Genomic DNA, 23266 nt, shown 5'->3' on the forward strand with positions numbered 1-23266 from the left:
AATGATTACATTAATGGATACATGAATAAATACATAAATAACTTAAAGTTACAAAAAAAAATAAACTACAGGAAACGGTGACAAATAGAAATGGCACATTTTGTTTTCAAATTGTTTCAAAAGTCTGAAATCGGCTACTGTTAAATAAGCTTTGTAGAGATTTATTTTCAATAGTCGTAAAACTATACTGTGTCTATTTCTGTTTGAGGTGAAAGATACAAAAAGAAAAAGGGCATGAAACTAATCTAACAACTCCAAACAGCAGGTTACTGTGAAAAAGACACTCCTCATGATAAAAGTCTTTCATTGATCAGAAAGGCTCCACTGTGGCCTGAAGAGGGCGCTCTCGCTCCTCGCTCCACTGCTGCTGTTGTAGTAGTTACCTGCAGACCTGGAACAGAACCACAGCAAAGATTATTTACATCAAAAATGTCCCAAAAATAATAATGAACAGAGTCTTATTTATAAACAGTATTTTCACAGTGCTTTTGTGTGAGTTTGACTTTTTCTTAATTCAGTCTGGTCAGGCGGGACCGGAGAAACACATTAGTATTAACAACACATTATGCATTAATAGCAGTTAAAGTGTCAGATCAGAGTGGTCTCTACAACGCTCTAGAATCAGCTGTTTTGTAGGTTTTCCGGGGAGAGGCTCCGTCAGCATCCTGGATCCTGGCGCGTCCTAGAGACCACTGTGATGGAAAGTAAAGACGCCACATAGAAAGTTGCATAATGCACCTTTAAGTAAAGGTTTTATAAATGAGGATTGTTTACCAATGCATGACTAACTGCCTGTGTGTAGTCACCAGCGATAGACTGTAAAAACATGGACGTAGCATAGCTGTTAGCTGCTGAAGCCTAATGGGAACTGGCGGCTGGCTCCTTTTTTGCAACTTTAAGTCCTTTTTTAACTCAGGCTTGTTTTTATATTTGCTCGATTCTAAATATAAGAGGTGAATCCAAAAATGTCAGCATGAATGAGATTCAGTGTAACCAGCGCTCACTCAGTCCACTGACAGTCTATGGTAGTTACTATATTCTAACAAAGGAGAGAGAGTGTGTGAGCAGCTGCTCCCTGAGCCCTGAGCCAGGAGGAGTACCTCACTGTAGGGGTTTGTTTTGAAGTGGCCGTGTTAATCCCATAAACATGAACACAGAGCGTGATCAGGTCCATCTGCCGCTTTCACAAATCCTTTAAACAGATCTGACCTGGGATCAGGACTAAACCAGGACCTAAACACTGACGCTTCAGACTCATGTAACCAGAGCTGGGAAGTAACTGGTTTTACTGCAACATACAGATTTACATTTTTTGAGCAGTCATTAGGCCCTATTGTAATCGCAATCACAGCGCAGTGCGCGGAGCGCACGAAAACAGCGCGATGCGCTGTCCCCATGTCAACCGTAAACTCACCGTGTAAAACAGTGAAGCCCACACCGAAGGGCTATATACTTATTATTGCATTAAAATGAATGGGGGGTATATAGTGTGAATGGGATCTTTCTTTCTTTCTTTCTTTCTTTCTTTCTTTCTTTCTTCTTCGGCTCTTTGCTCTTTCAGCAGGAATTTGACCCCCTGAACATTGTTGAAAACTCACCAAACTTTGCCCAAAATTCAGGTCCGGTGAAAAATTAATTTAAATGTGTGTTTTATATGGCGCGACAGCGCCACCTACAAAAGTCAAAATACATTGCGCCAATGGGGGAGGGGCCAACGTCAACTTTGTCGTAGAGCGACGGGATTCGGTACAGATATTCGTCATGAATGAAATTCGGCACAAAAATAGTTGATGGCATCCCGATCAAAAAAGCCAAAGAGACCCATATCATATTTTTTACGGTGTTGCCATGGTGACACCCGGGGCCCCCCATGTTATCGTATTGGGGCTGACACATGAATCTCACATTATACAAAATTATAGCGCGTTAGCGCCCTCTGTCAGGAGCTTGTGGACAGTGGTCATGGAAGTACGGCCCGTCAAGATTATGGGCGCGCTAGCGCCCTCTGCAGGCTGGAGCCATTATTCAGGCTAAAAGTGTAGCTTAGATGTTTACTCACAAAGATTAATGGCACATCAGGGCAATAAAATGCAGTCTGGCGCCCTTGGTAGGGTTATGGCGCGGCACTAGAGGCGCTAAAGGAGGTTCAATGCCGCTTGCGGCTTTAATTTTTCTTTGTTTCCTTACTCTTTATTAAAAATAATGTGGAAACAGATGGCATTGCATGATCAAAGTCACGTTAGCATTTGCAGCTACACGGCTTTTCTTTGATCCATATTGTATTGTTCACTTTGCCGACTTTGTGTTGGTAGAATTATTGAGGTTCCTATATTTCACTCTGAATTTAGTCCTAGGAGCATTACGCCTCTGGTTATGCTAAAAAACAATGACTTGCCTGTTTGAACTTTTAGTGGCCCGGCGCCTTTGCCTTCCATCATAATGGCCGTTTCATGACTTCAATTGTGTGATTTCTTTATTTTTAAAATCATAAGACGATGCTTAAAACTGGAGTGAATGTGATGTAGCATTTAGCTCAGGAGACACTGTTAGACGCTAATTCTTATCTAAACAAGTATAATGTCTAAAGGTCAGTACATTCATTGATGATTTCTAATACTTACGGCTATAGGAAAAATACAGTGAGCAGGATAACGGACTCAAAGTTCCCCAAAGTCGACTTGCTAACTGTCCACATTGGGATCAAATGCTTGTACTTCTTATTTCTGTGAGAAAATCTACCAAACGTTTAAAACGCTAAAAACAATTGGTATGGACGACACCTCTGAGAAGAACGCCTTTAACTGCTTTAACAAATTCTGAATTATGGATGTGTTTTCACCAAATGAAGGTACAGTGACATGGAGAAGAATAGAGTGCCTCAACAGCCCAAAAATACATCATTAACGGAGAATGCTAACCATAATGCAACACGCTAACTGCTAGCTTTGAGAACTTCTACTGAACACTCTGCTTCATTTTCTGAAAGAAAAGAATGAGCTATTCACAAGAACCAGATTTTGACTTGACTTAATTAGCGTGTGCTAAATATGTTTACGGCCCGCCAGAAAACGTCTAAAAAGAACAAAACATTGTGATTCCCATAACAAGCTAACAAGGCCACGCCCCCAAGTGTGACACACTGTGGGAAGTTTTTTGTTAGCCTGTTCAATGTATTTTACCTATAAACGTTAGCTCTAGCATTAGCCTCCAATCATCGCAAATTGTGAACGATCCAGATGTTTTCAGCTGTTGTCAACCATCGAGCACATGTAGGTGACGCCAAAGCCTCATTAGAAATCATTAATGAATGTACAGACCGTTTTAGATTTTACTTTAGATACAGTTCCGTGTAGAAAACGTGTGCTTGTGTAGGATCAGGCTCAGACACTAAAGGCGCTATGCTAACCACACATACAGCTGAGCCATTAAAGGGCTAACACGCACTAAGTCCAAGGAGAAGAAAAAAAGTTTCACAAAGCACCTTTTATGAAGAAAAAGAAGAAGAAGGGGAACTAGTCTAGCACTGCAGTTTATAAACTACTCAAAACGTACCTTTAGCCCAGGAAAGGCTGAAAAGAGAAATAAGTGGAGAGTAAGTAAAGTGTGTACGACGAGGCATTCAATAACAGAGCACGTACGACTTTGTCCTCGCTCTCTTTCCGTCTGCGCTCCGACCGCTCGGACTTGCCGTGCGACTTGTCACGTGACTTGTCGTGTGACTTGTCGTGTGACTTGTCGTGTGACTTGTCGTGTGACTTCTCGTGCGACTTCTCGTGCGACTTCTCGTGCGACTTCTCGTGCCGCTCGTGTCCGGACGGTTTGGACGGCCCAGGCTCAGCGCTCTCCTCGGCCGTGCTGGGTAAACTTTTGGCGTCAGACAGAATGGGAACCACCAGAGCTTTGTTCTTCACCAGCGTCGACAGAACTGCACAGGAAACAGACAAACGCTGAGGAAACTCTGAGGAAAGTCTGAGGAAACTCTGAGGAAACTCTGAGGAAACTCTGAGGAAACTCTGAGGAAACTCGGAAGAAACTCGGAGGAAACTCGGAGGAAACTTGGAAGAAACTCGGAGGAAACCCGGAGGAAACTCGGGGGAAACTCAGGGGAAACTCTGAGAAAACTTTGAGGAAACTCTGAGGAAACTCTGAGGAAACTTTGAGGAAACTCGGAGTAAACTCTGTGGAAACTCTGAGAAAACTCGGAGGAAACTCGGAGGAAATTCTGAGGAAACTCTGAGGAAACTCGGAGGAAATTCTGAGGAAACCCGGAGGAAACTCGGAGGAAACTCTGAGAAAACTCGGAGGAGCCGGGTCTATAATATATAGAGAAAAACATTTAAACTGACGTCTGAAAAGCATTATTGCGAAAAATCCACATGTAATATTTGAACAGCGCACTATCACAGAATAGTAACTGTGTACAAAGCCCTGGAGCAGGTTCAAATCAGCTAAAAGATACTATATTATTAAGTTCCACCTGGAAGTAGAGAAATGACATCATGGCAGCCACAGTAGCAGGAGTTATAGTACAAAAGATAAGTCTTTATTTGATCTCATGAAAGAGTAATTCACTTGTACCTTCTCGTGTGAGGTTCTGAGCCGTGTGTAGCTGCAGTCCTATTCTCACCTTCTCGTGTGAGGTTCTGAGCCGTGTGTAGCTGCAGTCCTGTTCTCACCTTCTCGTGTGAAGTTCTGAGCCGTGTGTAGCTGCAGTCCTGTTCTCACCTTCTTGTGTGAGGTTCTGAGCCGTGTGTAGCTGCAGTCCTATTCTCACCTTCTCGTGTGAGGTTCTGAGCCGTGTGTAGCTGCAGTCCTATTCTCACCTTCTCGTGTGAGGTTCTCGGCGGCGCTCATAGCCTTCCCGCTGAGGTCGTTGACCATGTCATCCACCGTGGCCTCGTGCTTCAGGAACACAGGCCTCACCACGCGAGTGTAGATGATCTGAGAGCCGTTCCAGGAGACCGGAGCCATGCACCACAGCAGGAACAGGCACTAAGGGAACAAGAGCCCAACCACAGGCCAAGTTTGCAGTTTACGATAGCAGTTTACCTAGAGTGTGTGTAGTGTGTCCTATAGGTGAACAGCCGGGTCAGTACTTTACCTTGAAGGCGTAGTAGAAGGGGAACCAGTAGAGGAAGATGTCGGAGAAGAACTCTCCCAGACTGAAGACGCCGTACACCACCCAGTACGTCAGCCATTTGGTGTCGTCCTCTTTGTTCGCGCTCTCAATCGCTTTGATTCTGGACACAGGGACATAAAGGAGACTGGTGACTCTAAAGGCCTCTTCTTACAAAAAAACAAGACTAGAATAAGTAAACATGATAAATACAGGACAAAACAACAAAGTTTTAAGTCTGAGCCAGGACCCTGTTCCTCAGACCCTTCTGTCAGGAGCTCTTTTTGTGTTGAGTGTTCATACACAACAAATGGAACTGAGATCAGTCGTCCAGGCTGAGTGTGAGTGCAAGACATTGAAAGAAATTAATCCATTGCTGTAATTCAACAACTATAAAGTGCTTAATACTGCACAGTAAAGTACTGCTAAAGTGCTAGAACAGTGCATCATACTCACGAGTAGTAGGCGGGGTAGACGAAGCCGATCATGTTACACAGCAGAGAGGCTCCATATCCATAAACCAGGTACAGCCCGGTCGCTGCCACCGCCCCTGGAGAACACATCAGAGGGTTAGAACACACCAGAGGGTTAACCACAACAACCAACACGATATAAACTCTAACACCGCCCCTGGAGAACACATCAGAGGGTTAACCACAAAAACCAACACGATATAAACTCTAACACCGCCCCTGGAGAACATACCAGAGGGTTAACCACAAAAACCAACACGATATAAACTCTAACACCGCCCCTGGAGAACACATCAGAGGGTTAACCACATAAACCAACGCCATATAAACTCTAACACCGCCCCTGGAGAACACACCAGAGGGTAAACCACAAAAACCAACACGATATAAACTCTAACACCGCCCCTGGAGAACACACCAGAGGCTTAACCACAAAAACCAACACCATATAAACTCTAACACCGCCCCTGGAGAACACACCAGAGGCTTAACCACAAAAAACAACACGATGTAAACTCTAACACCGCTCCTGGAGAACACATCAGAGGGTTAACCACAAAAACCAACACCATATAAACTCTAACACCGCCCCTGGAGAACACACCAGAGGCTTAACCACAAAAACCAACACCATATAAACTCTAACACCGCCCCTGGAGAACACACCAGAGGCTTAACCACAAAAAACAACACGATGTAAACTCTAACACCGCTCCTGGAGAACACATCAGAGGGTTAACCACAAAAACCAACACCATATAAACTCTAACACCGCCCCTGGAGAACACATCAGAGGGTTAACCACATAAACCAACACGATGTAAACTCTAACACCGCTCCTGGAGAACACATCAGAGGGTTAACCACAAAAACCAACACCATATAAACTCTAACACCACCCCTGGAGAACACATCAGAGGGTTAACCACAAAAACCAACACCATATAAACTCTAACACCGCCCCTGGAGAACACATCAGAGGGTTAACCACATAAACCAACACCATATAAATTCTAACACCGCCCCTGGTCACAGAGAACACACCTGAGGGTTAACCACATAAACCAACACGATATAAACTCTAACACCGTCCTTGGAGAACACACCTGAGGGTTAACCACATAAACCAACACGATATAAATTCTAACACCGCCCCTGGAGAACACACCAGAGGGTTAACCACATAAACCAACACGATAAAAACTCTAACACTGCTACTTTATCAACTGCAGAGTCAGCACAACCGTCTACCAGGAGATTTTAGAGCACTTCATGTTTCCTTCAACAGACAAGCTTTATGAACATGCCCATAAATATATGACCATCAGATTTCCATGCTTGATTGGGCAGCAAACTCGCCTGACCTGAACCCCAAAGAGAACCTATGGGGCATTGCCAAAGGAAAGATGAGAGACATGAGACCGAACAATGCAGAGGAGCTGAAGGAGCTATTGAAGCATCCTGGTCACCTCAGCAGAGCCACAGGCTGAGAGCATCCATGACACGCAACCGCATTAACCTCTTAACATGTCATCAGATTTTTTTTTCCATCATTTTTTGTTGGGTATTCAAATACATTTTTATAACTTTTTTGTCATTTTTTCGTCATTTTTTTAATCACATTTTTGTCACATTTCTTTCATTTTTTTGTCATTTTTTGTCCATTTTTTGTACTTTTTTTGGTCAAATTTTTGTCAAATTTTTGTCATTTTTTCGTCATTTTTGTCCATTTTTGGTCATTTTTTGGTCAAGTTTTTGTCACATTTTTGTCATTTTTTCGTCATTTTTCTTTATCAATTTTTTGTCATTTTTTGTCACATTTTTGTTATTTTTTTGTCACATTTTTGGTCAATTTCTTGTGACATTTTTGTGACATTTTTGCCACTTTTTCATCAATTTTTCATCACTTTTTTGTCCATGTTTTCTCACTTTTTTGTCACATTTCCATCAGTGTTCCAGTTTTGTTGCTTTTTTCACAGCTTTTTTCCAGAAGCTTTTGGACTGGGGTAAAGCCAAACTGGAGAAGAAGGTGCTCGGTTCAGGTGGGAGTTAAGGGGTTAAAATCATTTATGTAATTTCATGTAATATTGTAATGTTCTGAGATTTAGAATTTGGGTTTTTTACAAACTGTCAGCCAAAATCATCTAAACTAAATCTAAGGCTTGACACATCTCATTTTGCATTTGAGAGTCTACATCAAATATTAGTTTCACATTTTAAGTTGTACAACAGAAATAATTGAACTTTTTCACGTTCACAAACTTGTCCCACTTTTACAAACTTTTGAGATTGTGCTGAACCGACTCCACTGTCGACAATCCCAGGGAAAAGCAGGTCGACCGTCCTCCATGTCGTGTCAGCTGGAGCCACTCGACCTCTGTTGCCATGACGACAACTGTGACTCTCATTCAAACCTTCAGCGTTTCGTCTTCGGTCTCCGCTCCGACCCGGTCGTGTTGAGAGAGTGGGCTCGTACCTGTGACGGCCCGGTGTCCCGCGGCAGCCCCCCCCATGTGAACACAGATAATCCTCTTTAACGGCAGAGACGGAGGCGCCAGGCGCTGACCTCAGCCCCGTGTGTCGTCCACAGACTGGCCCTGTGTCTGCGGCTCACGCTGGACTGTCACTAATGGGACCAGCCCCGTCATGTGTGGGGCTGGTCATCTCGCACCAGCCCCCCCACTTCTACACCCGTCAGAACCGTAAAGACATTAACCATAATGATATTACCGATAAAGATATTCAGGCGAGACGGTGAATGTGGAAGAAGGTTAAAAGTAGAGAAATCAATTTGAAAATCTGCTGTAGATCAATGACATGAATGAGGAGAAAATGTATTACAAGTTTTCTGTCAGTTTATGTGTTCATAAAAGATAAGGCACTTCATGCACTTTATGCTAAGATTTGGGCATTATCAGTTTAGACAGTCTGCCAGTATTGGCCAAGCCTGGTTCATGCCAGACGAGATTCATGTTCTGGTAGGAGAGGTGTGGTTTACGATCGCCCATATCCGTTTATTGTGCTGAATGTCTCTCATAGATACAGACGGCATCTCTGGATTCGCCCATATATGGTCATGTTTGTAAACAGTTAAGGGGGAAAACAATTTGGAGAAAAATCTAAACTTTCTCTAATTATTCAAAAACTACTTTAACAAATGCTGAATTATGAATACAGTTTTTTACTAAATTAAGAAACAAAGACATGGGGATGAGCAAAGTGGTTCAACAGCCCATAAATACATAAAAAATTGAGAATGCTAACTTGATGCTACATGTTAGCATCGGGCTAATGCTAATGGTTAGCTAGCGCAAGCTACAACTGCCGTTTTTTCACTTCTACTGAAAAATCTGCTGTGAGAAAATATCCATATGGGCCCGATTTACACTTGACTTTATTTATGTGTGATAAATAAGTTCATATTCCACCAGAAAATGGATTAAAAGAGTGAATTGTGTTTCTCTAAAGATTCTATTTTCCCCCTCGGCGAAGCCACGCCCCCTTCTATGACGAGATGCTGTTTGTATCTATATGTTTCTGCAGTCGCCTTAGCCAATCGTTTCATCGTATCAGATCACGTATGACGTACCCGCTGTAAACTTTCGCGCTAAACTATTTAGCTTGATCGAAAGATGGAGTCGCTGCTGTCATGTTGGATCTGTAAACAAATTTTTTTACAAATTTTATCCCTAAACAAACTACAAGCTTCCGTATATCGAATAGCTCGTCATCGTCTCGCCGTCCCTCCTCGTTCTGTGATTGGTCAAAATCCATGTGAAGATTTGGGCCATGGTCCCCAGGCTGCTGTGCAGTTCAAATGATTCGAGCGCTCACAGTCTGATGTTAGCCAGGCCAGTATCGGCGATAAAAAGGCCGATATCTCCGGAACCAGAAGTGACTTCCTGTTTTTTGCATTGGAAAGAGCTCAGTCAACTTTCAAATGACCCAACTTCCTTGACGCAGGGGAGGAGGAAAACATTGCATTGAAAATCGGTCTCGTTTGAACACCTACTGTATCTTATACATTTATGATATAGACTTTTTCTTATAGTTTTGGAACCATATGAGACAGAAATGTGCCGTAATTTGTTTTGGAATCTACTGATTTTTGTCTTTTAAACAAGCTCCCTCTGAATTTCCTACTGAACATGAATATACAGCGCCCCCTGCTGTCACAGTTCAACACTGACATGTTTTGAAGCATCATATAGTAGCCATCATGGCCAAAAATATCATTGGTGCAGATCAGCCTCATAAAAACCCACATCAGTCGACCTCTATTAGATACATTTAAGCTATACTAACTATAGGCTATTTGAAAGGAAACAAAAAACTTCTAATTAAATTACTTAAAAAATCAGCCTATATCTCAAAGCCCCTCGATATCGGTATCGGACCAAAGATCCATTGGGATCCAGAGTGGAATGAAAACCTCATTTGGAGAAAACGGCCCTAAAGTTTACAATATCCACTTTGATGTGGGTTAAACCGGGGTCTCAGGTCTGTCAGTTTAATATCATCTAGTCCTGGTTCAGTCCTGGTTCAGTCCTGGTTCAGCCCTGGTTCAGTCCTGGTTCAGTCCTGCTTCAGTCCTGGTTCAGCCCTGGTTCAGTCCTGGTTCAGTCCTGCTTCAGTCCTGGTTCAGTCCTGGTTCAGTCCTGGTTCAGTCCTGGTTCAGGCCTGGTTCAGTCCTGCTTCAGTCCTGGTTCAGACCTGGTTCAGTCCTGGTTCAGTCCTGGTTCAGTCCTGGTTCAGTCCTGGTTCAGGCCTGGTTCAGTCCTGGTTCAGTCCTGGTTCAGCCCTGGTTCAGTCCTGGTTCAGTCCTGGTTCAGTCCTGGTTCAGTCCTGCTTCAGTCCTGGTTCAGACCTGGTTCAGTCCTGGTTCAGTCCTGGTTCAGTCCCGGTTCAGTCCCGGTTCAGCCCTGGTTCAGTCCTGGTTCAGTCCTGGTTCAGTCCTGGTTCAGCCCTGGTTCAGTCCTGGTTCAGTCCTGGTTCAGGCCTGGTTCAGTCCTGGTTCAGTCCTGGTTCAGTCCCGGTTCAGTCCCGGTTCAGCCCTGGTTCAGTCCCGGTTCAGTCCTGCTTCAGTCCTGGTTCAGTCCTGGTTCAGTCCTGGTTCAGTCCTGGTTCAGGCCTGGTTCAGTCCTGCTTCAGTCCTGGTTCAGACCTGGTTCAGTCCTGGTTCAGTCCTGGTTCAGTCCTGGTTCAGTCCTGGTTCAGGCCTGGTTCAGTCCTGGTTCAGTCCTGGTTCAGCCCTGGTTCAGTCCTGGTTCAGTCCTGGTTCAGTCCTGGTTCAGTCCTGCTTCAGTCCTGGTTCAGACCTGGTTCAGTCCTGGTTCAGTCCTGGTTCAGTCCCGGTTCAGTCCCGGTTCAGCCCTGGTTCAGTCCTGGTTCAGTCCTGGTTCAGTCCCGGTTCAGTCCCGGTTCAGCCCTGGTTCAGTCCTGGTTCAGCCCTGGTTCAGTCCTGGTTCAGCCCTGCTTCAGTCCTGGTTCAGTCCTGGTTCAGTCCTGGTTCAGTCCTGGTTCAGTCCCGGTTCAGCCCTGGTTCAGTCCCGGTTCAGTCCTGCTTCAGTCCTGGTTCAGTCCTGCTTCAGTCCTGGTTCAGTCCCGGTTCAGGCCTGGTTCAGTCCTGGTTCAGTCCTGGTTCAGTCCTGCTTCAGTCCTGGTTCAGTCCTGCTTCAGTCCTGGTTCAGTCCTGGTTCGTGAGCATCTGTGCTTCACCTGCAGAGGATCAAGTTAATCCCAAACAGATCTGACCGGCTGCTGCTGGACTCTCCTCAGTGTGACACGGGACAGGCCTCTAAAGGCTCACTCAGACTTCACAAGACGCAAGAACCTCTTGTTCTTTCACCCTGAGCTGCAGAACAAAATGAAGTCACTCTTGCCTTGTCGCCACAGGCTCGTTTTGTAACTGACGACAGCTCCACGGCAACAAGGCAAAAGTGACTTCATTTTGTTCTGCAGCTCAGGGTGAAAGAACAAGAAGTTCTTGCGTCTTGTGAAGTATGAATGAGCCTTTAACACCACTACTTCATCTGATTGTACTTCAACAAGAGTACCATTAGTTTTACGTCTTAGTTTTAATGTCAGAGTAAAAGAAAGACCAAACTCTCCCTTTACGATGTTTCTATCATTTATCCAGGAAGTGAATCCAGCATGTCTGTGTCGCTCCCTGGTCTTTCCCACCTCCTTATTCATTCACAAATACTGACATGTTTGGGATCCATGTGTAGCACGAAAGGCTGTGAAATATGGTCATTTCCTTTGTGGGAGACAGAGGCGCATGTTCCTTCCTTCCTTCCTTCCTTCCTGTTTTCCTTCCTTCCTTCCACTCCTTCCTTCCTTCCTTGCTTTCTTCCTTCCTTTCTTTCTTTCTTTCTTTCTTTCTTTCTTTTTTCCTTCCTTTTTTCTTTCTTTCCCTTTATCTTTTCTCCTTCCTTCCTTCCTTCCTTCCTTCCTTCCTTTCTGTCTTTATTTCCTTCCCTCTTACCTTCTTTCATCTTTTCCTTTCTTTCCCTTTATCTTTTTTTCTTCCCTTCCTTCCTTCCTTCTTTCCTTCTTTCCTTCCTTCCTTCCTTCCTTCCTTCCTTCCTTACTTCCTTCTTTCCTTCCTTCCTTCCTTCCTTCCTTCCTTCCTTCCTTCCTTCCTTCTTTCCTTCCTTCCTTCCTTCCATCTCTTCCTGATGCTGTAATCCAAATATGGTCATTTCCTTTGTGGGAGACAGAGGCGCATGTTCCTTCCTTCCTTCCTTCCTTCCTTCCTTCCTTCCTTCCTTCCTTCCTTCCTTCCTTGCTTTCTTTCTTCCTTCCTTTCTTTCTTTCTTTCTTTCTTTCTTTCCCTTTATCTTTTTTCCTTCCTTCCTTCCTTCCTGTCTTCCTTCCTTCCTTTCACTCCTTTCTTTCTTTCTTTCTTTGTTTCTTTGTTTCTTTCTTTCTTTCTTTCTTTCTTTCTTTCTTTCTTCCTTCCTTCCTTCCTTCCTTTCACTCCTTTCTTTCTTTCTTTCTTGCTTCCTTCCTTTCTTTATTTATTTTCTTCCCTCTTACCTTCTTTCATCTTTTCCTTCCTTTTTTCTTTCTTTCCCTTTATCTTTTTTTCTTCCCTTCCTTCCTTCCTTCCTTCCTTCCTTCCTTCTTCCCTTCCTTCCTTCCTTCCTTCCTTCCTTCCTTCCTTCCTTCCTTCCTTCCTTCCTTCCTTCTCTTCCTGACGCTGTAATCCAAATATGGTCATTTCCTTTGTGGGAGACAGCAGCGGCCTAACACCATCTGCACTTCAGGAGCTCCATCAGACTCCACACTTCACAGACTCCACACTTAACCCATTGTGCATGTTTTGGGTTGATGCTGCCGAACCCCCTGACCCGTCCCCCAGGACTGACCGAAGGCGATGATCTTCTTCCTGATGCCCGTCTTCTCCTCCAGTTTGCCCAGGAAGTCCGTCACCACGTTCTTCTCGTTGAGGAACTTGTCCGCGCGGTCCCGGATGGACGTGAAGAGGTCCCCCAGCCCCATGGTTCTCAATCAGGTCCTCAGAGCGGGGGGGCAGAGACCATTCGGGCGCTCAGTCCGTGCAGGCCAGGAGCCGAGGAGCTGATCTGAGGCTAATCCGCTGAGGGAAACACGGGTTTAATTAGCTGACAGGAAGGGGAGGGGCCAAATGAGGATTACAGACATAAGCCACGCCCCTCACAGAAGTACACTCCCCTGGTGGACATCTGTGGTAGTACAATAACAAAGTAAATAACAAGCAAACTGTCATAGTGAAGCTTAAATGGTCGACTGGACTGGACCGGTGGTTTCAGGATCATTGATCAGTCATTAGAAATCAATCATGAGCTATTTCATTATTCGTCTCTCATTACATGCAATTTTTAGGTGTTTAACCTCTTAACTCCCACCTGAACGGATCCCATTTTCTCCAGTTTGGCTTTACCCTAATCAAAAAGCTTATTGGGAAAAAACACCAAAACAAAAATGTGACAAAAACTCAAACAAAATGTGACAAAAATTCAACAAAAATGTGACAAAAATTCAACAAAAATGTGACAAAAACTCAACAAAAATGTGACAAAAATTCAACAAAAATGTGATAAAAACTCAACAAAATGTGACAAAAACTCAAACAAAATGTGACAAAAACTCAACAAAAATGTGACAAAAATTCAACAAAAATGTGATAAAAACTCAACAAAATGTGACAAAAATTCAACAAAAATGTGATAAAAACTCAACAAAATGTGACAAAAATTCAACAAAAATGTGACAAAAACTCAACAAAAATGTGACAAAAATTCAACAAAAATGTGATAAAAACTCAACAAAATGTGACAAAAATTCAACAAAAATGTGACAAAAATTCAACAAAAATGTGACAAAAACTCAACAAAATGTGACAAAAATTCAACAAAAATGTGACAAAAATTCAACAAAAATGTGACAAAAACTCAACAAAATGTGACAAAAATTCAACAAAAATGTGACAAAAACTCAACAAAATGTGACAAAAATTCAACAAAAATGTGACAAAAATTCAACAAAAAAGTGACAAAAATTCAACAGAAAATGTGACAAAAACTCAACAAAATGTGACAAAAATTCAACAGAAAATGTGACAAAAACTCAACAAAATGTGACAAAAATTCAACAAAAATGTGACAAAAATTCAACAAAAATGTGACAAAAATGTGACAAAAATTCAACAAAAATGTGACAAAAATTCAACAAAAATGTGACAAAAATTCAACAAAAATTCAACAAAAATGTGACAAAAATTCAACAAAAATGTGACAAAAACTCAACAAAAATGTGACAAAAATTCAACAAAAATGTGACAAAAATTCAACAAAAATGTGACAAAAACTCAACAAAAATGTGACAAAAATTCAACAAAAATGTGACAAAAATTCAACAAAAATGTGACAAAAACTCAACAAAATGTGACAAAAATTCAACAAAATGTGATAAAAACTCAACAAAATGTGACAAAAATTCAACAAAAATGTGACAAAAATTCAACAAAAATGTGACAAAAATTCAACAAAAATGTGACAAAAACTCAACAAAATGTGACAAAAATTCAACAAAAATGTGACAAAAACTCAACAAAATGTGACAAAAATTCAACAAAATGTGACAAAAATTCAACAAAAATGTGACAAAAATTCAACAAAAATGTGACAAAAATGTGACAAAAATTCAACAAAAATGTGACAAAAATTCAACAAAAATGTGACAAAAATTCAACAAAAATTCAACAAAAATGTGACAAAAATTCAACAAAAATGTGACAAAAACTCAACAAAAATGTGACAAAAATTCAACAAAAATGTGACAAAAACTCAACAAAAATGTGACAAAAATTCAACAAAAATGTGACAAAAATTCAACAAAAATGTGACAAAAACTCAACAAAATGTGACAAAAATTCAACAAAATGTGATAAAAACTCAACAAAATGTGACAAAAATTCAACAAAAATGTGACAAAAATTCAACAAAAATGTGACAAAAACTCAACAAAATGTGACAAAAATTCAACAAAAATGTGACAACAATTCAACAAAAATGTGACAAAAACTCAACAAAATGTGACAAAAATTCAACAAAAATGTGACAAAAACTCAACAAAATGTGACAAAAACTCAACAAAATGTGACAAAAATTCAACAAAAATGTGACAAAAACTCAACAAAATGTGACAAAAATTCAACAAAAAGTGACAAAAATTCAACAGAAAATGTGACAAAAACTCAACAAAATGTGACAAAAATTCAACAAAAATGTGACAAAAATTCAACAAAAATGTGACAAAAATGTGACAAAAATGTGACAAAAACTCAACAAAAATGTGACAAAAATTCAACAAAAATGTGACAAAAACTCAACAAAAATGTGACAAAAATTCAACAAAAATGTGACAAAAACTCAACAAAATGTGACAAAAATTCAACAAAAATGTGACAAAAATTCAACAAAAATGTGACAAAAACTCAACAAAAATGTGACAAAAATTCAACAAAAATGTGACAAAAACTCAACAAAATGTGACAAAAATTCAACAAAAATGTGACAAAAACTCAACAAAATGTGACAAAAATTCAACAAAAATGTGACAAAAATTCAACAAAAAAGTGACAAAAATTTAACAAAAATGTGACAAAAACTCAACAAAATGTGACAAAAATTCAACAAAAATGTGACAAAAACTCAACAAAAATGTGACAAAAATGTGACAAAAATGTGACAAAAACTCAACAAAATGTGACAAAAATTCAACAGAAAATGTGACAAAAACTCAACAAAATGTGACAAAAATTCCACAAAAATGTGACAACAATTCAACAATTTTGTAACTTTTTTGTCATTTTTTTCACATTTTTGATCACATTTTTTGTCATTTTTTTGTCACATTTTTGTCTTTTTTAATCCGTTTTTTGTCATTTTTGTCACATTTCTTGTCATTTTTTTGTCAATTATTTCTTTTTTGGTCTTTTTTTTTCACATTTTTGTCCTCAGTTCTGTCGCTATTTTCACACCTTTTTTCCAGAAGCTTTTGGATTGGGGTAAAGCCAAACTGGAGAAAATGTGCTCGGTTCAGGTGGGAGATGTAGCCTCGAGTACAGACCTTTAGGGTGAAATCATCAGGGACACAAATACCATTTAATCATTAATCAATCGACTAATTACAAATAGATTCTCCCAGATTCTAACAGAAAAACAGAAGTTAAAATGAGTGACAGCTCAGAGGAGACACTGAGCTGATAACCAGAGCAGAGGAATGCACCGCAGGTTTAGACAAGTCCAACGTCTACTCAGCAAGACATCGGCGCTCAAACCACGACAGGAGCCGCTCCAGTCCGGGCTTAGACCAGGTTCAGACCAGGTTTAGACCAGGTTCAGTCCGGGTGAGTCCTGGCTCGGTCCGGTGGGTCCTGGTGAAATGCCGGCTCAGAGATGAGAGGCTACAGGGGAGTGAAGTACACGCTCTTCGTCTGCTGTTATGTTTTCTGGGTGAGTCCGGACCAGCTTTAATCCTGGACTACAACGGGACTAAACTAAAGGTCTTGTGTTTCGAAGGTGGTGAGCGCCCTCCTCATCGCCGTGGGAACCTACGCCAAAGTGGCCAAAGAGAAAGGTCAGATTTTGACCATAAAACATTTTGATTTTGCGGTGAGATTCTGCAGAGGAAGAAGGAGAGCGTTGATTTAATGAGTTACTGTCGCTGTAGATGAACTAAACATGAAGGAAATGCTCTGTCAGTCTTTTTGTTTTTACATATAAGAAAGAGAGGAAATCAAAACTGCCAAAGTAAATAAAAATAATGGTTTAGAATTATGTTTTTTAAGTTTCATAGACTTGCTGCCGCCGTGTTGGAGAACATTTTCCAAATGTTCTTTTCCAAAACTGTTCCATAACTTTCCCATTTTTTATTTTTTTTATTTTTTGAAAATGCTGAAATTTGAATTTTGTAGAGTTTAGACTCTAAACCAGGGGTAGGCATGTTTGGGTCATGGAGGGCCGATTTTCATCTTCGCCAAAACACCAGGGGCCGAACCTCACCTCCCCATTGTAGCCGAAAGTAAAGAACTTTTTTCTGCAAATACCAATATTTAACATCAGTGCTTCTTAAGTGGCTTCGGGACCCAACATTAAGCCCACACAAGTTTTTGTTGAACAAGACTGAAATTATGATCAAAACAACCCAATAACAAAAAAATGAACAAACTATGTTAGTGTTCCCATGCAGTTTCAGATGGAAAATATTGAATAAAAGTTCCCTTTAGACTCGTGACCCACTGAAAATGGTTCCACGGCCCACTTTTGGGTCTAGAATCCCTGGTTTACTTTATATAAAATGACCAAGTGGGACGTTCTGCCAGGACATCTAAAATACTGACACTATTTCTCTCATTTTAGGGTACTTTAACAGGTATTTGATCTCTTATTTGCATAATATTATTTCTCAAAATCACCTTGGGGGCCAGAGGTTCTGTGCTGAGGGGCCGGACCTTCGCGTCGGGGTCCGGTTCGCCCTGTCGGTGCTTATTTTCCCGATAATGACCAGTGTTCTATACATTATCCCTTACTTAAAAGAACTTTAAAATCGATCCTGAAACACTCGGGGCCAATGCAGCGATTCTAAAACCTGTGTAATGTGGTCCCGCCTCCTGGTCTTCGTCAGGAGCTGCTGTAAACCTGAGATCCTCTTTTTGGGAAGACCAGAAAGCAGGGCATTACAGTAGTGGATACGACTGGTGATAAAAGCATGCATGAGCGTCTCCCCCGAGAGAGAATGGGGCGACTCTGGCTATGTTCTTTAGATGGTAAAAAACGATCTTGTGATATTCTTAATGTGTGGAATAAAAGTCAGCTCAGAGTCAAAGATCACACCCAGGTTCTTCACCTGTGAGGAAAGATTAAAAGACAGTGACTGTAGTTTGGGTAAAAGTTTCTCTCTCTGGGCCTCAGGACCGATGACTAAAACTTCAGTTTTGTCCTGGTTAAGCTGGAGAAAGTTTTCTGCCATCCAGGATTTGATTCTAAAATGCAGTTAAAAAGTGCATCCATTGGCCTGGTGTCATCAGGAGACATGGAGATGTATAACTGTGTATCATCAGCATAACTGTGAAAGTTGACTCCGTGTCTCCTGATGACATCACCAAGAGGGAGCATATACAGGTTAAAAAGCACTGGGCCTAAAATCGAACCCTGGGGCACACCACATGTGATTCCATGCACCTTAGAGGAGCAGGTATCCACACTCACCATGAACGTCCTGTCTGTGAGGGAGGAAGAACTACTGATGTATAACTTTGGCATTTGCAGAAAAAAGTTATTTACTTTACAATGTTGAGGTTCTTGGTGTTTTGGCAATGAGGAAAATCTACCCCTGGTCTAAACTCTTCCAAAATTTCCAAAACTTTTCATACATTTTCCAAACTGTTCCATATAATGTTTTAAAATTTTCAAAAATCTCCATAAACGTTTTCCAAACTCTCTCCCACAAAGCAAATGACCATTTTTGGATTACAGAGTGTTGTCGGGGGGATTCCGGGCTACAGTATTTGTGAATGGATAAGTGTGGGGTGCCGCCATGTTGGATTTCAGACAAAGTTGACAAAAAGTCATAAAATAAACGGGAGAGTGAGTGTTTTTGACATTAACCTCTTACCACCCGCCTAAACCAAATGCATTCTGTCCTCTTTGGCTATAGGCCTGTGTAGCACCTCATTTGAAAGCTAAGACCCACAAAACTGATCTTTTTCCTTGTGTTGTTCCTGTGTTGTGTCACCTTTTGTATGTTTTTTTGTCACTTTTTTGTTGAATTTTTGTCACATTTTGGTTGAGTTTTTGTCACATTTTTGTGAATTTTTTGTTGAATTTTTGTTAAATTTTTGTCATTTTTGTTGTTGTTTTTGTCACTTTTTGGTTGAATTTTTGTCACATTTTTGTTGCATTTACATCCTTGTTTTCTTCTCATTTTTTTGTGGCTGTTTTGGTGCTTCTTTCCCCAAGAAGCTTTTTGATTAGGGTAAAGCCAAACTGGAGAAAATGGGATCCGTTCAGGTGGGAGTTAAGGGGTTAAAACTAAGATGTGAAGGAGAAAAACTGACCAACTGAAACTGAAACTGTCCAAAACAAACGGAAATGAAAAGGAAGGTTGACAGTTTGGTTGTGCCCTTGAGCATGACACTCCGCCTCTTTGTCTCTCTGCAGATGTCGTGGACACTCTGACGGTGGACCCCGCTCTGCTGCTGATCATCGTGGGCTCCGTGACCTTCCTCATCACCTTCATTGGCTGCTGGGGGGCGCTCCGCAATGCCACCTGCCTGCTCAAGACGGTACTGCGGTCAAGTCTGGATTCGGCTGCTCAGACCTGGCAACCCCGACCCAAACCCTTCACTCAAACCGAGAGCAGCTCTGAGCTCGTCTTTCCTGTCTGTTCTGTGTGTTGCAGTTCCTGGGGATCCTGGTGGTGGCGCTGCTGCTCCAGGTGGCCGCGGGGGTGGTCGGGTACCTCTTCACTGACCTGGTAAACACTCAAGATTAGGTCTGGGCCGTGTCCTGTCAGGGTCACACCGGCGTAAAGCTGTGCCGATAAGTTTACACCCCCCCCCAAGAAGTGAGAGGAAGGAAGGGAGGGAGGATGGGAGGGAGGGAGGAAGTAGTAAGGAAGGAAGTAGTAAGGAAGGAAGGAAGGAACGAAGGAAGGAGCTAGGAAGGAAGGAAGGAAGGAAGTAGGAAGGAAGGAAGGAAGTAGCAAGGGAGGAAGGAAGGAAGTAGTAAGGAAGGAAGGAACGAGGAAGAAGTGAGAGGAAGGAAGGAAGGAAGTAGTAAGGAAGGAAGGAAGGAAGGAAGGGAGGGAGGAAGGAAGGAAAGAAGGAAGGAAGGAAGGGAGGAAGGAACGAGGAAGAAGTGAGAGGAAGGAAGCAAGGAAGGAAGGAAGTAGTAAGGAAGGAAGGAAGGAAGGAACGAACGAACAAAGGAAGGAGCTAGGAAGTAAGGAAGGAAGTAGCAAGGAAGGAAGGAAGGAAGTAGTAAGGAAGGAAGGAAGTAGCAAGGAAGGAAGGGAGGAAGGAAGTAGTAAGGAAGGAAGGAACGAGGAAGAAGTGAGAGGAAGGAAGCAAGGAAGGAAGGAAGGAAGTAGTAAGGAAGGAAGGAACGAGGAAGAAGTGAGAGGAAGGAAGCAAGGAAGGAAGGAAGGAAGGAAGGAAGGGAGGGAGGAAGGAAGGAAAGAAGGAAGGAAGGAAGGAAGGAAGGAAGGAAGGAAGGGAGGAAGGAACGAGGAAGAAGTGAGAGGAAGGAAGCAAGGAAGGAAGGAAGTAGTAAGGAAGGAAGGAAGCAAATAAAGAAGTTGATGTTGATGTCTCCAGACGATGAGAACTTGTTGAAGCTCATGTCTGATGTTCACCCCCCGCTCACAAGGCTTGTGATGAAAAGTGCACCAGACCTGCTGTGAAATATGGAGGTGTTTCTCTGATGCTCCAGCAGAACACAGAGAAGGTCCCGTCAGGTCCATCTCAGTCTGACCTCAGTATCATTGATCCACTGTGGGAAGATCTCAAACAAGCAGTTCATGCAAAACAGCCCAGGAACTTAAGGAACTGTCCGTGTGTCTCCTGCAGGTGATGGAGCGGACGGAGCGGCTGATGCTGAACGCTGTGGATCGTTACAGAGAAGACCGCGACCTGGAGAACGCCATCGACTTCATCCAGAAGAAGGTGAGCCTCTGGTGGAGCCTCTGGTGGAGCCTCTGGTGGAGCCTCTGGTGGAGCCTCTGGAGGAGCCTCTGGTGGAGCCTCTGGAGGAGCCTCTGGAGGAGCCTCTGGAGGAGTCTCTGGAGGAGCCTCTGGTGGAGCCTCTGTTGGAGCCTCTGGAGGAGTCTCTGGAGGAGCCTCTGGAGGAGCCACTGGTGGAGCCTCCGGTGGAGCCTCTGGAGGAGCCTCTGGAGGAGCCTCTGGAGGAGCCTCTGGTGGAGCCTCTGTTGGAGCCTCTGGAGGAGTCTCTGGAGGAGCCTCTGGAGGAGCCACTGGTGGAGCCTCCGGTGGAGCCTCTGGAGGAGCCTCTGGAGGAGCCTCTGGAGGAGCCTCTGGTGGAGCCTCTGTTGGAGCCTCTGGAGGAGTCTCTGGAGGAGCCTCTGGAGGAGCCACTGGTGGAGCCTCCGGTGGAGCCTCTGGAGGAGCCTCTGGAGGAGCCTCTGGAGGAGCCTCTGGAGGAGCCTCCGGTGAAGCCTCTGGTGGAGCTGAAGCACGAGTCCATCTGATTGTGATTCATTTTGATTCTTCATGTCATGTTCAGTTCCATTGCTGCGGAGTCGACAGTTACAAAGACTGGTCCAAAAACGTTTACTTCAAGTGCTCGGACACAAACCCGAGTCTGGAGGCCTGTGGAGTCCCGTTCTCCTGCTGCAAACCGGAGACCAACCAGGCAAGTCTGGGGCTAATCAGTGAAGGAGGGAAGGAAGAGGGAGGGAGGGAGGGAGGGAGGGAGGGAGGGAGGGAGGACTGGAGGAAGGAAGAAAGAAAGAACGAAAGAAGGAAGTAGTAAGGAAGGAAGGAACGAGGAAGGAAGGAAGGAAGGAAGGAAGGAAGGGAGGAAGGAAGGAAGGAAGGGAGGAAGGAAGAAAGAAGTAGTAAGGAAGGAAGGAACGAGTAAGGGAGGAAGGAAGGAAGGGAGGAAGGAAGGAAGGAAGGAAGGAAGGAAGGAAGGAAGGAAGGGAGGAAGGAAGGAAGGGAGGAAGAAAGAAAGAAGTAAGGAAGTAGTAAGGAAGGAAGGAACGAGGAAGGGAGGAAGGAAGGAAGAAGACAGTAAGGAAGAAAGGAAGGAAATAAAGAAGGAAAAAAGAAAGTATATGGAGGGAGAAGTAGGAAAGAAGGAAGAAGAAAAAAGGAATGAAAAGAAAGGGAAAGAAAGAAAGAGGGAGGGAGGGGACATTTTGAAGATGATGAGTTGTTAAAGTTCATGTGGTTTCTGTCTCCAGACGGTGCTGAACACCATGTGCGGGTACGGGATGCAGGAGGAGGACGAGTCTTCTGCCCGGGACGAGGTTTTCACCGCGGGCTGTTTGGAGAAGACCATCCTCTGGGCCAAGAACCACCTGCTGCTGGTGACGGGGCTGAGCGCGGGGCTCCTGCTGCTGGAGGTGCACACACAGAGGGGGATTATAGATGTCATTTATAAAGCATATTAAAGAGATTTGGATCTCCCTGTCTCCCGTGTCCTTGCTCCTGTAGGTCTGCATGATCTGCCTTGCAGCTGCTCAGATCGCCTGGATCAAGAAGGTCCAGCGGCTGCAGCGGGACAACGAGAACAGGGACCGGCTGGAGCGGAAGGACAGTCTGTGGTTTCCCGCCTTCGCAGACTTCGACGACGAGTGAACGAACGTTTCAGGACCTGCTCCAGTTCAGGAAGTTCATCTGGAGGAAAGTAACAAAGCACGAAGTATAGGAAATGTGTCCAGGTGTCCGTTCTGACTGGGGTTGGGTTCTGTTTAACGATACCAGCACGGAGTCAGAAAAAGTTGAAGTACCATCAGTATTGAAAAGACTGAAGCATCGAAAGCAGGAACCAAAAAAACCACAAACTTTAGATCCAGGTTTTGATGCTGTTGGTCCAGGAACAGCATTAAAGGAGGCGACTCCTGTCACACTTTGTCCATTTTTAACCTCTTAGCTCCCACCTGAACGGATCCCATTTTCTCCAGTTTGGCTTTACCCTAATCAAAACGCTTCTTGGGAAAAAATCACCAAAACAGCCACAAAAAATGAGAAGAAAACAAGGATGTAAATGCAACAAAAAAATGACAAAAACTGAACAAATATTTGACAAAAATTCAACCAACAAGTGACCAAAAATAAAATAAAAAAGTGAGAAAAACTCAACAAAAAATTATAAAAACTCAACAAAAAAATGACAAAAACTCAACAAAAATGTGACAAAAAATAAACAAAAAATGACAAAAAATCAACAAAAATGTAACAAAAAAATAAAAACAAAAAAGTGACAAAAATTCAACAAAAATGTGACAAAAAATCAACAAAAATGTGACAAAAAAATAAACAAAAATGTGACAAAAAGTGACAAAAATTCAACAAAAATGTGACAAAAAATCAACAAAAATGTGACAAAAAAATAAACAAAAATGTGACAAAAACTCAACAAAAAATGACAAAAAATCAACAAAA

At 42.8% G+C, this 23266-nt stretch overlaps 2 protein-coding genes across 5 annotated transcripts; one reads left to right on the forward strand and one right to left on the reverse strand.

The window, feature by feature from the left end:
- Positions 1–242: 242 nt before the first annotated feature.
- reep6 (receptor accessory protein 6) lies at positions 243–13184 on the reverse strand. Of its 4 annotated transcripts, none has more exons than XM_079558214.1 (7): positions 8066–8210; positions 5573–5666; positions 5102–5240; positions 4824–4992; positions 3639–3925; positions 3553–3569; positions 243–383 (listed from the first exon to the last, which is right to left on the reverse strand). In XM_079558214.1, exons 1-6 carry the CDS (start codon positions 8100–8102, stop codon positions 3555–3557), a joined length of 741 nt encoding a protein of 246 aa, XP_079414340.1. In that variant the 5' UTR covers positions 8103–8210; the 3' UTR covers positions 243–383; positions 3553–3554. The 4 variants fall into 4 exon arrangements, with proteins under 4 accessions (XP_079414340.1, XP_079414341.1, XP_079414342.1 ...); XM_079558215.1 differs by lacking the exon at positions 243–383 and adding an exon at positions 796–816; XM_079558216.1 differs by lacking the exons at positions 243–383; positions 8066–8210 and adding an exon at positions 12963–13184 and having other exon boundaries at positions 3482–3569.
- Positions 13185–16535: 3351 nt separating this feature from the next.
- On the forward strand, positions 16536–22459 carry LOC306964272 (tetraspanin-33; the record flags this gene model as incomplete). The annotated part of the gene is made up of 8 exons (XM_079558266.1): positions 16536–16592; positions 16659–16716; positions 19299–19423; positions 19540–19614; positions 20708–20803; positions 21381–21509; positions 22063–22224; positions 22316–22459. The coding sequence occupies 8 exons, from the start codon at positions 16536–16538 to the stop codon at positions 22457–22459; spliced, it is 846 nt and encodes a 281-aa protein (XP_079414392.1).
- Between the last annotated feature and the right edge of the window lie 807 nt (positions 22460–23266).

The sequence above is a fragment of the Gobius niger genome (genome assembly GCF_951799975.1).
Source record: "Gobius niger genome assembly, chromosome: 6".
NCBI lineage: Eukaryota > Metazoa > Chordata > Actinopteri > Gobiiformes > Gobiidae > Gobius > Gobius niger.

Coding starts and splice junctions, on each gene's coding strand:
- reep6 (XM_079558216.1), bottom strand. CDS start 13,095: ATGGGGCTGGGGGACCTCTTCACGTCCATCCGGGACCGCGCGGACAAG. Junction 5,667..12,962: donor GAAGAAGATCATCGCCTTCG/GTCAGTCCTGGG, acceptor TGTGTTCTCCAG/GGGCGGTGGCAGCGACCGGG. Junction 5,241..5,572: donor GTCTACCCCGCCTACTACTC/GTGAGTATGATG, acceptor CCCTGTGTCCAG/AATCAAAGCGATTGAGAGCG.